The 17,661-nt window shown below is 43.0% G+C and overlaps 1 protein-coding gene across 1 annotated transcript in view; it reads right to left on the bottom strand.

Moving 5' to 3' along the window:
* LOC144934763 (ras association domain-containing protein 3-like) overlaps positions 1 to 17,407 on the bottom strand; it is a 90,916-nt gene extending 73,509 nt beyond the window's left edge. The window contains exon 1 of the mRNA XM_078860885.1: positions 16,326 to 17,407. Within this exon, the coding sequence (XP_078717011.1) occupies positions 16,326 to 16,581 (256 nt within the window). The 5' untranslated portion in view covers positions 16,582 to 17,407. The remainder of the gene's footprint in view (positions 1 to 16,325) is intronic.
* Between the last annotated feature and the right edge of the window lie 254 nt (positions 17,408 to 17,661).

Raw genomic sequence — 17,661 nt, 5'->3', positions numbered from 1 at the left:
ACTAAAGCATTGTGCAAGCTTATGTGTGACGCCTATAGCCTAGCCAGCTTCAAAACTGAACCCGACAAGGTGGCTCTAAGACATAACATTCGTCACCATCTTGATTTGAAGCTTTCGTGACTGCAGGAATCCATACTCTTTGGTTCTTTCGGTAAAGAAACGTAGAAGAAAAATAATAAAAAATAATAATAACAATAATAGATCACGACGTTTCGATCAACACACAAGCGGTACGTCCTTCCACCTGACCGCTTGTGTGGCGATCGAAACGTCGTGATCTATTAGTATTTTTCTACGAGACTTTACCGAAAGAACCAAAGAGTATTCGTCACCATCTCAGCCAGCCGATGTTTAAGCAAACCTGCAACAAATACCCATCCCTTGCAGTGTGCACATGTAAAGTTGATTCTTCTAGATCATTGAACTGGAAATCTCCACTGAAAATTGCCAATGGTACCTGTCATATACATAGCTGTCAACCCATACGGTTTACCCGTATTGTTGTACTGGGAAATTTAGTTTTCAGGTCCATACGGCATGCAGTCGTTTCAATAAGAGCAAAAAGTGTTTTTTTGTCTATTTGTTTGTGTTTTTTCCTTGTGATGGGACTTTGTAGGATGAACGTTGAGATGTATAAGGGCACGAGGTGACCAATAAGGTCTGAATTGGTCTGTAATAAGGTAGGCGTATATATATGTGGGATCCTCAAAAGTATATTTACAGTGAAATCTAAATATCGACCAAGTTATTCAGGTTTAAAATCATATGATGCCAAAACAATGATGGAAAATTATCTGGGACATAAAACCACCCCGACAACAACACTGCTGCAGGTATAAAGTGTTTGGAATCGGCAGTAGAGAAAATTACTTTTCAAACGTTGTTAAAATTCATATTCTTAGGTTTTTTCGGTAAAGTCACGTAGGTAAAAAAATAAAAAATAAAATTAATAAAAGTAAAATAAAAATATTTTACTTTATCAAATTTTTTTTTTTTAAATAACATATTTTACTTTTATTAATTGTAATTTTAATTTTGTTTACCTACGTGACTTTACCGAAAAAACCTAAGAATATGAATCCTTGCAGTCACGAAAGCTTCAAATCTAGAATTGTTAAACTTGTTCATTTCGAGCCACCAAGATATCATGCAGAGGGACACCATAACATCGCAGGGAAGATATTCTAGTTACAAGTTGGCCATTGTGGATTAATTTAAAAGTTATCACACGTTTCGACTACGTATACGCAAGCGTTTTCAGGATTGTGCTGTACAAGCCTCAGATGATTTTTCAGATTGTTCCGTGTGTTTTAGTGGCAGATAAACGTCAGACGTCGTGCCGAACAACAAAGCGACACGTCCCGAAAACACCCCCCAGAGCGACATTGAAACCATGGCATTGCCGGTATGGATATCGACAAATTTAATTTGATCTTTATTGGCCACATAAGAGGGTTATATAGTGTTCATCATCGGTACAACTATTTCACATGCACACACACACACATCATCTGCTCCTTGTATCGCCTGAAATTGCCTTAAACCACGACAAGTAAATTAGGCTCTTAAATAAAGCAGTTAAAGTGGCATTACGCCTTACTAGATATTTTATGTGAGGCCCCATGTCAATAGAAACACACTTAACCAGCCGAACTGCACTACTAATATGTAGCCACACATACGGCGAGAGGAGGCTCCATCATTATACAAATTGTCGTTAACGGTTTATCACATGAGGTCTCTTCTGACGTGCACGGCGGTAATGGGAACGCGCCAGTGTAAGTCATCGTCTCCGCTTGAGCAATTGGGGCCACAGGCTTACGTGTGTACGCGTCTGTGAGGTCTATACCACGTATGTTCGTGGGGCTACAGTACGGTAATATTCTTAGGTTTTTTCGGTAAAGTCACGTAGGTAAAACATTAAAATTAATAAAAGTAAAATAAAATAAAAATCACGACGTTTCGGAGGCAACACAAGCTTCCATCTTCAGGTGGAGCCGTCACAGCCACGACAGCTGTATCAAGTAAATATGAATCCTTGCAGTCACGAAAGCTTCAAATCTAGAAGTACGGTAATACATAAGTGGATGACGTTTACGTTTAAGCCTCGGACACATTCACATACTTATTTCAAACGACAGCGGCAAATGTGACGATGCAGGGCACGGCTCGTTTATCGCAACGACGAGCCCTGTGTCAGTGTGGTTCTTCTCATCATGCAGTTATGCAGCGATATTTGATAATACCTGTCAACAACCCCTTATCAGTGCCAACCTTATTACAGACCAATTCAGACCTTATTGGTCACCCCGTGCCCCTTATTAAATCCCAAAGTGCCATCACAAGGGAGAAACACAAACAAATAAGCAAAACAATATTTCCATTGCCCCGTATAGAAGCGGCTGTACGCCGTATGGGCCTGAAAACTCAATTTCCCTGGACAAGAATACGGGCTAAACCGTACGTGTTGACAGGCATGTTAAGTGTGCAGTAAATAAGTTTAGTCGTATATATTGTTGATTTCCGGGGGAGGTTTGCGTGACACTCAACACCTACCGCTCCAATGGAAAACTGTTCAAATCTCAAATCAAAACTTAATCTATCTTAGAATATCTACGTTTTTCTTCAAGCCAGAGTGGAAATAGCAATCTCCAGCCATAAGTCAGTCCATCTCTCTGCTCTCTCTATCATGAATAAGGGAGAGCAATTGGTCAAAACATTACTCTATTAAAAAGTATTTATGGTTCGCTAGTGCTCTGGATGAGATGAGATGGGGGGGGGGTATGCTTGTGCACCACTGCGCAAATTCCAACTTTTTTCTTTGGCACGTTAAGAACTCGCCCAACAGTTCTGTCTGTTGTTTTCATTTGTTAAAACATTCAGCCAGGTTACTATGGCACCAGCTCTGAAACATTTTCAGACACTGTTAATGCAAGAGTCAACCTTTCTTGAAACGCCATTGGCAATGTATATGAGCGTAGCAGGTGACCTGTGACCAAGACATTATGACCCAGATTGAATTACCTTGCTGGGGATAATGCAGCAATGTGGGCAGAAATGCTGTGCATATCCAGGCGTTTGCTTATGCAAAGCAAAACCTTGCATGGATGTACGCACGCTATTAACAGTTTCCTAGTCAAGCAGGTTAGTGCAGATTGCTCTTGACAGCAAAGATCTATGGCTGCAGTAGACACGTGGTATTTATTTTTGGAAGTTGGAAATCATGTAAGTATTAGTATAACTATGTTATGTCTCTACATATAAATAAATAAAAGCTCTAGCCCATAGGCCTATTGGGATTTTCAAACCAATATTATCGAGCAGCATTTGTTTAAGCAGGAAATCTATTGGACCAGTTTTCACGTTCTGGGTCTCATCAGCAGCGTAAGATTTGCCAAACAAATGTTGCTGGGTTACTAGATTTTACAGTATTGACAAAAGTACTCCATCTAAGCTATGGGGCCATATTCTTGGTTCTTTCGGTAAAGTCACGTAGAAGGGAAATAATAAAATAATACAAATATAAAACAAAAAAAATTCTCACGACGTTTCGACTGAAACACAAGCAATCATCATCAGGTGTGAAATCCACAGCAATTCATTTTTTTATTGTTTTATAATTGTATTATTTTATTATTTCCTTTCTACATGACTTTACCGAAAGAACCAAGAATATGAATCCCTGCAGTCACGAAAGCTTTAAATCAAAATCTATGGGGCCATGTGTAATGCTAAAAGCAATCTTGTACACAAACTCAGTACCCGCTACTTTGAGCATTATAGGGAATAGCAATTATAAGCAGAACTCCGTTCTGCATCTCCAAATATAAATAAAAAGGCTGCTGGATAATATCTGTGTGTAAAGCCCAATAGGCGATGGACTTAAGCATATTTTAATATCTCCTTGGTTCTTTCGGTAAAGTCATCACGTAGAAGGGAAATAATAAAATAATAAAAATAAAACATTCTAAAATAATTCTCACGACGTTTCGGCCACAACGCAAGCAGCCGTCCTCAGGTGAAGAACAGGTCTGTCGGAAAGACAGCGTCTGAATGGGCACCACCAGGCTTGGCAGCGTATATTTAAGCTGGGTTGGAGAGGGAAGGGGCGCCTTGACAATATATAAAAGTAATATATAAAGTATTATGAGACAAATCATAGTTCTGCTTATATATGTAGATAGAAACTAAGCACATTCATTAATAACACTGTGGCCTTAAAATAAATCAGATATAACAGGTGACATTTTTGGCAATTGGCCCTTCATCATAACACATAACTGACATTGCGCGAAATGTCACCAATTATATATTTTTTTGTTTATTTAAAGGTACCGTCGTGTTACTGATGAATATGTTGATTTTTATTTGTGGTGCTTATGCACCACTGCCAACTCCACAGCAGCAGCATCACCCGATCATTTGTTCTCTGTGTGTATGTGCTATTACCTTGTAAAGCACCACAAGCAACACGTCCATGCGCCGTGGACAATATTGAATTTGGAAGGACAAAGCTGCCAGGAGAGCCAATGAAGTATCCCCTATAGTTGCCGAAATGCACGGGGAACTCCCCCTTGAGTCTAGATTGGAAGTTTTTCGTGACTGCAAGGATCCATACTCTTTGGTTCTTTCGGTAAAGTCACGTAGATGAAAAATAAAAATAATAAAATGAAAATAACTCAATTAAATCACGACGTTTCGGAGGCAACACGAATTTCCGTCATCATGACGAAACGTCGTGATTTAATTTAGTTATTTTCATTTTATAAATTTTTTTCATTTTCATCTACGTGACTTTACCGAAAGAACCAAAGAGTATGAGTATCCCCCTTGAGTCTTCGAACCTATGAGGCTGCAGCAATTCGGAATGCCCACTGCACGAGTGTTCCTCAAAGTCCAGTCCCACGGATTACAACTCGAGTCCGGGTTTGCATTTTCACCGGCGGACAAAATCATACAAATCATATTGTGTGTTGTTTTTTCGGAACGCAATTACGGTGACTGTCGGCGACCGTGAATGGCCGGACTGTGGGTGAGCAGAGGGGATAATGTCGAAAGATAAACTGGCATCACGACGCTCACAAGGCGCATGCTTTCCAGCAGCGACTGCTTCACGTTCATAGGAAGCGGATAATAAACATTTCTTGTTTTGGTTTATTATTTCCGCCAAATATATGCTATTCACAATGCATAACGACTCAATGTGCGCTTGTTGTGGGCCATTAGGAGTAATAACGCAAATTTACTACAGACTTCCATTTGTTTCTCCACGTATAAATAGTGCTTTTCGCACTGAACAGGACCCCATCGTGAAGGTGGAGTGCTCTTGCCAAGCACATCTGGTTTGGTAGAGGAGCATTTATTCAATAAGCCTGACTCTCACAATGGGACCCCAAAGGTCAAATCTGGCCCAACGTTTGCTTTGCTCAAATAAATCTCGCTGGATACTTTTGGTCTGCAAGTCCACTATGTGGAGAGTTGAAAGGAAGCCAATGCATGCATCTTCATTACAATAGATACATCTACCAAACTGTATCATAAACGTTGATTAAAATCCATTTCCCATTGGGGAAAGCAGTTCTATTTTATCAATCTCTATAGTAACTGAAGGTAATCGCAGGATCATGAGAGATGGTGGTGGCTTGGCGAGGACTTCATCCAGCAGTGGTTGGATGATGGTGAGGATATTTACTAAAGGCACCGCGAGCTGTTAGATGCGCTTCTGTGGCCATCTGGAAAGCTCTTCCTTCCGATATTAGGAAACGACTGGAGCAATGCACTTTTACATCTAAATTTAAAACTCAATTTTAAGAACTGTTTTTGTGTTTCATTTGTTGCCCTTGCCCGCAAATCCAATTAGCATGGTTGGCTACGTACGGTGCGAAATAAATTCAACATATAAACATACATTTCTGAAGTTCGGACCACAGCACAAAAATGTCAGGCCGTCTGCAACGTCTGCTTTACATTAGGTTGCAATTCGCTGCAACATAATGGGGATCCCGGGAGAAGTGAAACTATTGACCGCATTGAAACTGATTGAGCAGCAGCAGCAGACGTGCTGAGCGTTACCCATACAGCTGATAGAGATGAATGAGGAAAGCTGGACCAGCTTGAATGAGTGTGTGCTGCAGAACTAATTGCTGAAGTAAAGTGCATTTGACCCAGTGGTTTGCACACTGAACTACAAACTTGGCAAACAGTTTTATTCCCAGACAAAATCAGTCGATAGTTCACCTTTGTAAAACAACAACTTCTGGGAAATGTTGCTCGATATAAGGCGCGTTGATCAATAGACTTTTAAATTATATTACACATTATGGGAGTGGAGCGGTGGTGCAGTGGTTAGCGCACTGCATGGGGAGGCCCTCGTTCAGCAGTAGATTGACAAAACGGTTGCAAATGTACATGTTTACAGAAGGTGGAGGGATAGTGGTGGTGCAGTGGTTAGCTCACTAACTTAGTGACCTAAGTTAAATTCGCTGTCACGGCTAAAATCAACGGTGAACCGATCCCACGCCCCCTGCTTCACCAACCCTCACTGACAAACGTGGTCAATCAAGTATGGTCAAAAAAGCCTCCATTACCATCCGGCAATGGATTGACAAAGGCCAATACATTATTTACCATAATTCATAACAACGGCAGTGTAGGTTTTGTTCAGTGACCTGTAGAACAAACACGCAACCACAAGCTATGGCACATCATGGCATTGTTGGCAATATTATCGTTGCCAATTATTGCCAACAAGAAAAAAACCACTACTTATTCGACAAGCTCTATCAAATGTGCAGTAAAATAAAATTGCTCCGTGGTAGCAGGCAAGTTGTTAAACCAAGAGCCCCTAATCAGACGTCCCAAACTGGGCATTTTGAAGCCACAAAACAGCTGATCTTATCTCCGATGTCATTTCGGATTGTACCGCATGTTGTCGTACGTATGGCCTGATGTTTTGCTCGACACGCCGGGAGCTATCAGACCTTGAAACAAGCTCCCAGCACGTGGGGCGAAATCATCGAACATCGTGCTTAATAAATCACGCGGTACGACTCGAAAACACATGTGTACAGCACAGACGCCGCGAACATCTACGCAGTGCTCCATCCGATCGCTTTTCATTTCAACGCTTTGTATTTTGTTAGCGAGGGACGCAATGGGGAAATGAGGGTCAAACGCCCCCCCCTCCTCCCCCCACCTGCATTAACACCCGCTCCACTGTGCATGGCCGCCTCTAATCCCTTCAATATGAAAGACGTGGAAGTCAAGTGGACAAAACAATGATCCTTATTGGAGATGCATGGGCAATTAAGGTCCACCACGTGCAGCCTGGCGCCTTCAACGAGCACAGTGTGCATTGTACACTCGGTAAGCAGATATTACGTTTCGGTTCTGAGCCACGGCAGGTTTGCACTGGCTTCAGTTTCACGTGGGGAACTTTACGCAATGCATCTGCTTATTCTCAGCTATGTGCTGCGGCTTTACTATCTTGCAGTGCAAAACATCTTGGGTTTGAGACGAACTGTGCGCATATCTAGGTATCTTTGAATGCGGGCTCCGAAACGTAGTTCAGGCATTTGTACAAAAAGGATTATCTCAACTACGCTTGTCTTTTATGGGCTCGTTGTCTATACATGTTCTCAGCTATCGCGTGTTGCCTATCTGTGAGAGATCGTTTTGCACTATGGTTGAACAGCATCCGGCTATTTTAAACATCCAATTTTGGATATTTTAGCCCTCTGCGCCGCGGTAGCGAGATGTTAACGACCTTGCCTGGTATACCGGAGGTCGTGAGTTCGATCCTGACCCTGACGTCTGCTGTATATTTGAAGTTTGCATGTCTCTCCCCGTGGTAGTGTGGATTTTTTTCTGCAGGTCCTCTGGGTTTTCCCTCCACATTTAGAATCAACATGCGTTTAGAGTCGTTTGCTGCTCTAAATTTCCACGTGATACGCTACTTCATGGAGCTATGATTTATGGCTGGGTCGTTTTTGAAAAATAGCTATATAGCTCAGTGGGCTTTACCCGGTAAAATAAAAAAAATAGTTTATAAGTTTTAGTTTAAATTCGTGGGTTATGTTTAAATGGGTCAACCTGCGTTTTGTTCGTACGAAAATTACCTTTGTGCAAAAAATGACCGACTGTAATTTTATCTGAATGGGGTAGAATGAAGCCACCTCTCTGTTTATACTCACACGAGTAAAACATCCGATGAAACTGCACGGCTTTACTTTCGTGGTGGCAGCAGCAGAAGTGGCAGCTTGAGACGCAGTATCGCCACCACTGTTGTGTACGCAAATGGGGCAATGTTCTTGCCCTACTTTTGTTTCTTGAGTTTAAGAGTGGAATCACGGATCAGAGTCGTTAATAGTATATATGATTGTGATGATGAATGAATGGTCATTTAATGATTTGAAAGGTATTTTCATGTTTTAGGTATTCCATCAAATCACAAACAACCTCTCACTTCGTCAAACTTTTTTTTTTGTGCTCTGCAGGTCAGGTCACACCGGCATTTTTTGTTTTGCTTTTTGAAAAATCTACATTTTTGGTGATTTCTCATCTGTGTACTACCATACTATTGCGTTTCGAGTTATCCTTGTTCTGCCATACTTCTGGCTTGTCAGCTATAAGCGGAACGACAAATATTTTTTCTATAAATCAACACAGTAACATTATGCTACTATGTACGTAGGTTTTCGCAGTTGTGCTGTATAACTCTGTCACGTGTATGCGGGTTGTACCGCATGATGTTTGGCACGATGTCCGACGTTTTACTCCAGGTGCCGAGAGCTTCTTCGTCAGCTGAAAGCTCCCAGCACGGAGAAACAACGTCAGGTATCATGTACATCAACATGCAGTACAGCCGGTAACAACCAGAAACATGATTTGGAGTCGAGCCAACGTAAAGCATTGTCTTCCTGGTCAAACAAGCATTAGGTTAGCATACATGTCCACTGGAGACTCCGAGTCCATGATGGACATTCCACATTCATATGGTCGGGAAGAGTCGCGTTATACAATAACCATTGTCGACTTTCCGGAAAGTTCAGCTGTCATACTGAAATTGACATTTGGCCACGTGTGTGTCTCTGTACAGTGCATGCTGGCTCGCGAGAGACGCAGCCGTCTTGCCTCCAAATCTGTTCAACATTAACTTGTAAGCAAGACAGAAGGCAGTGGTGTCAAACAAGCAAAACGGCCAAGGCCTTGTCTTGTTCATCAATGGCTTAAGAACGCACGATCTAATTAAGCTGCACAATCTGGTCCAGTGTTGTAACCCCATGCAGTGCTTATTCATAAATAATTAGATTTTAATGTGAACAATAATCTAAAAATATGAAGTGTCTGGATTATAGATTGAAATTATAATGAATTCCAGCCATTCTCAATTCAATGGTGGGATGATATCCTACCATATTTCACCATACTGGTCAGTGCGGGTTGGTCAAGGGGTTTGGCAGAATGGCAGAACTGGTTGTGATATCTCTCATCACCAATGAAATCCAACTCGCGTTAAGTGTCTGGTCCATAGCGCAGTGTGCTAACCACTCCACACCAATGTTCTTACACTGGTATAGATTTTACATTCTACATAAAATGAAAAAAGTGCATTATTTAATTGACAATTTACAAACCTGCACCGCAGGTTCTTATTCAGATTTAAGGCTTGTGTCGACCGATTCCTGTATGAATTTATAGGACATGGGTGAAATGACTTACTGTGTTTTTTTTATGGATTCATTGCTTTGATATTGAATGACTGCAATCTTCATACATTTTCCCATCTTCTATTTACTGCTCAGAGTAAAACACAAAGGAAGGTAATCTCCCAATGTCACTTTGCTGCTTCAGAGATGTATGTCCCTTGCTTTAAGCAGTATATATATCCCATAATGGAATTTATATTTACCGTGTCAGCATTTCGTAATTGTAAAATAACACACATGGTATGACCGCTAAAATAATGCTGAGACAGGAAAATGCAAGCAATTGGCAAGCCTTTTTAAAAGGCTGTTTATCTAAAGTGTATACAGTAATTGTAATTTACAACCATCCAAATCCACTGTTGAATGACGGCCTCCACACGCTGGGGTTGTTTGACCATACTTCCTGGTACTGGTCACTACGATTTGGTAAAGTGGGGGCCCATGATGATTTCAGATCTCCCTCGTCACTGATGTTAGTCGTGGTTGGGTCCGCGGGTTCATATGGTAGTCCACTAACCATTGCACCACCACTCCACCCGTCTCTCAGCTACAACATTAATTACAATTTTCAAGGTGGTTTATCATCAATGACCTTGCTTTGCATGAATGTAAACTCATGTTAAATCCACCACATTATACAGACGATCGCGCAGTACAAGGCCAATGTCAGTGACTTGCTGATACATCAAATAATTGCATTTGCACACTAGACTGTACGTTGTAAAATATCCTGTATTATTAATAATAATCAATGTCATGGAGTTGAAATACGCTTCAGTAGTATCCTGCATATTGATATTTGACCAAATGCTTAATGAGTGTTTTCATTGCCATACCAATTTGTCTGTGACTGAGAAAGTATGTTGAATATGACAATCACGTTGTATTTCTGGACTGTACGGTATTGGCAAACAGTAACCTGGGGTCTGAAGATGAGGAAGTTAATGTTTCGGAGGTAAAACATTAACTTCCAAAGCTGAGGGGTTTTTTGCCTTAAGGAAAATGAACAAACGAATGAATTGAGCGAAAGTTTCATTTCAGTGGGGGAAAAATGTCTTTGGTACATTGGGTTTTCCCCCAGTGAACTCTAAGTCGAAATAAAACAACTCAAAGACTGGAGCCGCAGCCTCTCTCCGTTCGGGGGAAGATGAAAACTGACACGTCATTAAATTATTTAACCATACAGAGAGACCAGTCTCCAATGGGTGTTCTCTGCATTGAAATAAACATGCCTACAAATACACGCTGCATCGGGTGGAGAATGGGTACACACTCGTGGGTCACGAAGGATGTGCCTTCGAACTCAGACTGTCACGAAAAATGTACACGCATGCATTCTATCGTTTACCAAGCCCTGAATTAATCCATTAGTCTCCTAAGCCCTGTACTGACCAATAGAACTGGCACTGATTACAGAAGCATGTCTGGCGTGTAAATGTCGCTATCCTTTGTGTCTACGAATGAATGCTAATACTGTACCATACTGCACTGCACGTATTTAACAGATACAGCGAACATCCACATGATGATGATGATACCTGGTTCAATATATTTACGTGTACAGCCTGGCTTTCTCTACAGGCCATGGAAATTAATACCGTGTATCAATAATTGAGTTTACGTCAGTCAACACCGCAGGAATAATGACACACAATTATGAAAATAAATGGTTGACCCTTTTATAATACATTCAATTTGAATGCAGAGTATAACCGTTGCATGGAATGTTATATGCATCACTGTCTGTTCCACTGGATGTGTGGATCCAAGTGTTGGATTTGCAGAAAGCGTATTGTTAAACAGGAAGGATGACCTATAATTGTTTAGGGAGATGGAGAGCGTTGTCGGAAGGGAGGACCCGTATGATGAACCTATGATCATGCTGTGTTTATTTGGGCCATGTTCGAGGTACCCAGGGAAAAAATAGGGGGTAGGACAGTCCTACACATACCTTCTTAGTACCCTAATGGGATGTAAAATTTCGATTTAAAGCTTTCGTGACTGCAGGGATTCATCTTCTTGGTTCTTTCGGTAAAGTCGGGGAGACAACGTCTGACGCTGTCTCCCCGACAGACCTGCTCTCCACCTGAGGACGGCTGCTTGCGTTGTGGCCGAAACGTCGTGAGAATTATTTTATTATGTTTTATTTTTATTATTTTATTATTTCCATTCTACGTGACTTTACCGAAAGAACCAAGAACATAATGGGATGTTATTTGCCACGCCTGGTATATAGGAGGTCGTTGATTCGATCCCAACCCTGACGCCTGAATATTAGGAGTCTGCATGTTCTCCCTGTGGTGGCGTGGATTTTTTTCTCCGGATCCTCTGGTTTTTCCCTCCACATTCAAAATGAACATGTATATAATATTTGGCTGCTATAAATTTCCACATGATAAGCCACTTCATTGAGCTATCATTTATGGCCAGGTCTCGCTTCTGAAAAATAAAAATATAGCTTAGTGGGCCTTACCTGGTAAAATAAAAAAAATTACAAAATTGTTTTAACACAATATTATCATATGCCATATACACGAGGAGGTGGTGGTGCAGTAGTGGCACATAGATTAGCACACTGTGGTATATACCTTGTAACCCAAGCTAAATTCCCAGCCGTGGCTAACATCAGGTGCAAGGGATATCTGAACCGGTCTTGGGCCCCCAGCCTTCACCAACCCTGCACTGGCCATCGGGGTGAGGTATATTCAAACAACCCCAATATCCAAAATGGCAGGAGAAGCCTTCATCCAGCAGCGGATTGACAAGGGACTGCAAATTTAAAAAAATATTTTTTCAAACACACACAAACAAAATATGGATAAATGCATTAGCTAATGACTTTGATGGGCCTGGGTATAATTGCTGTTGATGGGAGGGCTTTTGCGAATTCAGCTGTGGTCTGTACTCTTGAAAAATGAATCATAATATAAAACTAAATCATTCAATGGCTTAATAGATTATTAATGATTTTCTGTATTGATTTCAATCCATGATGGTACATTATACAAGAAGGGGGGCGTCTCACTGGAAAATTGCATTGAGACTTCATTACACTGCTAAAAAAATGGCCTATAGCTGCGAACAATGAATCAGGGTATTTAATATCCACTGCCTAACCCAGAGGGAATGGGGAGGCCCTCATCCAGCAGTGGATCAACAAAAGGGGTGTACATATACATGGGTATACAGAAGGCAGGGGAGAGTGATGGTCAATGCACTCGCCTATGAACCCGGAAACCTGGGTTTGATTCCCAGCCATGACTCGGAATAGTCGTGAGTGATATCTGCATCGATCTTGCACCTTTCCCATCACCAATCTACGCTCACCAGCAGTATGATGAAGTATATTCAAACAGTCCCCATAACTGATATGGCATGCGGAGGCCTTCATCCAACTTGACAAAGGCCAGTAACTACAGAAAGCAGTCCAAACGGAAGCTTGTGTTGCCTCCGAAACGTCGTGATTTTTATTTTATTTTACTTTTATTAATGTTAATGTTTTACCTACGTGACTTTACCGAAAAAACCTAAGAATATGGTAATAGCTGTAATGCACCAAACACAAATACCAGGTGACTGTCGGAACTGAGCCACTGGACATGTACAACTCTGCATTCAAGGTGAAAAATAAGGACCTTTGGGTACCATGCCACCCATTCACCAGCACAAAGCCTCTCCAGTGTAGGAAGCCTTGCTTCCATTCAGCAGTGGATAGAGAACGGTTCATGATTACGATGGGCTACATGTGCACACTACATTTGTCCAATGATCCAATCACCCGAGCATACCCAATCTCATCATATTTCGGAAGCTAAGCGGCTTTCAGGCCGGTTATTAATCATACAGTAATAATTTCAAATTCTCACGTGCACAGTATTCGCTCCCTCTCGATGAGAGAGAGAGAGCGACTGACGTGTGAGGAGGAGCCAGCTATATTGGGGAGAGCGCGCCTGACCATACCAGGTGTAATAGGTTTGGTTTTCAAGGTGGCCAGTAGAACAATGGATTCTTGAATCTATCTTCTCTCCAGGTACTTTGGTTTATTCCCTTGTGTCATTCATGGAGTTTAACACGTAGGCTTTCGCGACCAATATCATCCATAATAGAGGTGTTTTTCGGTTAGATCGCGTAAATATATAAATGTGTCATTAAAACCCGCCACCACCCGAATTGGCCATACATTTCAATGCAGGATTCTCATGCATAGTCCTAAGGACTCTGTAAGTATTTTCTGGGCAAAGGGTAATATTATTATTATAAGTGAGGGATCGCCCTCTTCAGAATCATACAGACTGCCTTCCACGTGGCTTAAAGAACGAATGAGTGTGCTTCAAAGCGATTCATTGGTAGGGCCGACAAAACAAAGTTATGAAAAATACTTGTCTGGGTGTATTGACTTCACTGTGACATATCTACCCACTGACTTCTTGCAGCTCAGCATTAACACTTCTTGGCCTTTTCATTTTCAGAAATGCCATCTGTAACTGACAGCCTTAAATTAAAGGGTACACGGCAGTGTTGGAATCGCCCAAGCGCCCACGGGGATTGCAAAACACGCCTCGCAAGTGAAGGGCCAAGCGCTGTGTGGTGTGCAATTGCAACGAGGTTGATACTCCTCATTTCCGATGCCCTCTTATACGAGCGTCCCTATTCATCCGCAGAGCCCGAGTGATCCACGTACCTTCTTCCCGTCACCTCTGCGTCGCACGCTTCGTATGAACCAAGCCATCGCACGGAAAACAGGAGCATGTGCAATCAGCTATCGAGTGTGCAGGCGGTGCAACTGCACTGAGGCCCACGGGCTAGGAAGACCCAGGTGCTGAGTTATACAGAAGGGGGGGTTGGATAATTTAATAGAGGAGGGCTCCACTACTCTCCTTGCACCTGGTCCCACGCCAACCAATCTACGCCACGGACAGGAGTGAGCCGAAGGTGGTGGTAAATGTAACCTATTATCTGTGTTTAGGATGTGGTGGTAAATGTAACATTATCTGTGTTTATGATAAGCACATAAAGTAGGATGCAGCCCCCCTCCCCCCATCAGCTTCCTATCACATTGGATAAAACGAGTTTCCCCGTAATATACGGCAGGTTTGTATTGTACCGTATCAGCCATGTGCCTATTGGTTGATGGTGTTATTGATAAAAACACAAGCGCCGTTTGCAATAATGTATGGAGTTAAATGGTGCAAAAAGCACAGGTCCAAATGTGATTTTAATTGGACACTGCATCAGGGACGTGCGGTCAGGGGAGGCAGGGGAGGCAGGGGAGGCAGAGCCTCACCTGTAATACTTCAATGAAAATATCTGTTACGAAAAGTAAAAAAAAATCAAATCAAATAAATATTAAGATTTTTCCACTGATCTGTGCTAGAAAAAGATTATTTCTGTACGATTCCAATCATTTTTATAGTAAAAATCGCCAAATTTGCGGAGCTCCGCTGCAAATACAGGAAGAGACTAGAGGTGAGGCAGCGACGAGCTCAGCCTCCCCTCTGATTGCGCAACCCCTCAGTAACTGGATGGAGCGCGGGCAATACGCGCGTGCCTGTTACTATCTCAGTATGTCAACAATGTAATGTTTGTAGACCCCTTCATTTCATGTCCTCGCCTTCCATACTCCAGGTAACTTATTTCACGTATGTGTACAAAGATATTTAGGCTCGCTGGTCTCGTCATGAAAAAGCACCAGGGGAGGCAGCTATCACATCTGCCTCACTGAGGGGGACGTGTCTAACACGCCCCCATCAGCAAGGACACGCCCCCTCAGTGATGCCACGCCCCCTCCGTGAGGACACGCCCCCCTCAGTGTGTGAATCTGGCTCTGACACGAGCCAGTGCCTCCCCAGCCATTGACCTGACCGCACGTCACTGATCTGTATAATCACAGCGATGAAGCAAGAGATTAATTCCACACACCTGTATTATTCATTGTAAATATTAAGCCAACACTCATTTACATATGCACTTTGTGACGCATTCACAGGTACACCCATACAACACAACATGCTGCACTGCATATGCAAGTACAAATGTGTAACACATAAACTAGACACACGACGATAAAGATCCCCCGTATATTATTAACAGACGGTTAGGGTAAGTGCTGTTAGAAAGCAAATATTAATTCACTCACACACAACTCACGCAGCCTCACATTGACTCGCACAAACTGGCTGATACGGAGTTCCACACGTACACTCACATTAATTCACTCACACGTCTACTCATTCACACACCAACAGATGCGTTCATTCAAACATATATTCACTTACACAGTTACACACACATTCGATCACTCACACTCTTTGTCATACAACACTCACTCACACACCCTCTCATTCACTCACTCACTCTCTCATTTATACTCAATCACATGTACACATTCACACACACACCATCTCATTCACTCACTCTCTCATTTATACTCAATCACATGCACACATTCACACATCCTCTCATTCACTCACACTCTCGCTCACACAATTACCAACGCACACACTTTCTCACACGTTCTCTCTCTCACACGACACACACACACGGACACACACACACGGACACACACACACGGACACACACACACGGACACACACACACGGACACTCAACCACTACTCACTCCGGCAGCGTAGCGACTGCTTGTAGACCCCCCAGATGAACTCGCCGCAGAGGTCGCAGAACTGCGGATTGGTGTAGGGTCGGAACTCGTGGCCTTCTCCCTTCTCCTCCCGCAACCTCGGGTCGCTGCCGGTGCTGTCGAAGATGGTCCTCACGTGTCGGTGCAGCACCTTCTTGCGGCGGAAGGGCGAGAAGGCCCCCTTCACCCTCATGGCCGGGTAGAGCAGAGTCAGCTCCTGGTGATGCTCAATGTTCATCGCTCGAGCCTTGAGAGACCAGTGTGGTGAAGCCGCTGTTGTTGCTGATGATGATGATGATTTCGCTGCTGCAGGTTATGCTGTTGAATAACGCTTCCGATTCTGCTCTTCGGGGCGATGTTGATATTGCTGCTGCTGCTGATGATGATGATTATGGAGTCTGCGGATATCCTCCTACACCTCTGGATACAGCTGGAATTCTCAATCTGATACAACTCCAACTGCTGACAGACTCGTGTCTCGAGGCTGCATGAGTCTATAGCCTATCATTAATACATAAGCAGAAAAAAATACAATTACGTTGACAGTATTGTTTTCGGTTGTTCGCAATCTTATTACTTGCGTGTCGATTGCTACCTAATTGATAAACTACTGAATATCAGTGCCGACTTCATAAGACCGATCGCACCAGCACCCGATGCCTCTTCGCAGATCAGCAACCATTCATTCACTGATCGATCAATCCCTGCGATCAATTCATCCGCAGCTTACGTTGTTGAATCACGCCATTGCCACCATCGTCACGACACCTGGCTGCAGCACACGAGAATCTCGCCGGGTAGAACACAGACGAGGGGGTGGGGGGGGCTTCACAGGTGAGCCTCATCTACCCTACTACACCTGTTCCGAGTTGCGGCCAGAGGTTTAAACGTTGGATTCTTTTTCGCTTTGAAGAGGCTGCGACACCGCCGACTGCGCGCAAGAATGACCCCGTTCCCATCCACCCACCCCCTGCTCAAACAGCCTCGATCCTCCCAACGCGCCAGCCACAACACATTCAGGTAGCCGCGTGAGCCCGGGCTACACTGGTGTGGCTGGCTGGCTGGCTTTAGCGCGTGTGCCACGGCTTGCTGCCCTGGTGGATGTAGCGAGCAAAGCGAGTCTGGTTGTCATGATCAGATCTCTCAACACGCCCCCACCCCCCCCATTGATGCGGGAGAAGGCACCGCCCATTGCTGGGCGGAGTAGAGATGCCCTTTGTGATGCAGTGGTGGCACGTTCTTTCAATTGGTGCGGCCACGAATTCTAGATTTGAAGCTTTCGTGACTGCAAGGATTTTTTGTTTTTTTCGGTAAAGTC

Source organism: Lampetra fluviatilis, chromosome 11, assembly GCF_964198595.1.
Source record: "Lampetra fluviatilis chromosome 11, kcLamFluv1.1, whole genome shotgun sequence".
NCBI lineage: Eukaryota > Metazoa > Chordata > Hyperoartia > Petromyzontiformes > Petromyzontidae > Lampetra > Lampetra fluviatilis.
Note: the sequence above shows the minus strand (reverse complement) of the source record. Positions and strands in the feature narration are given on the sequence as shown.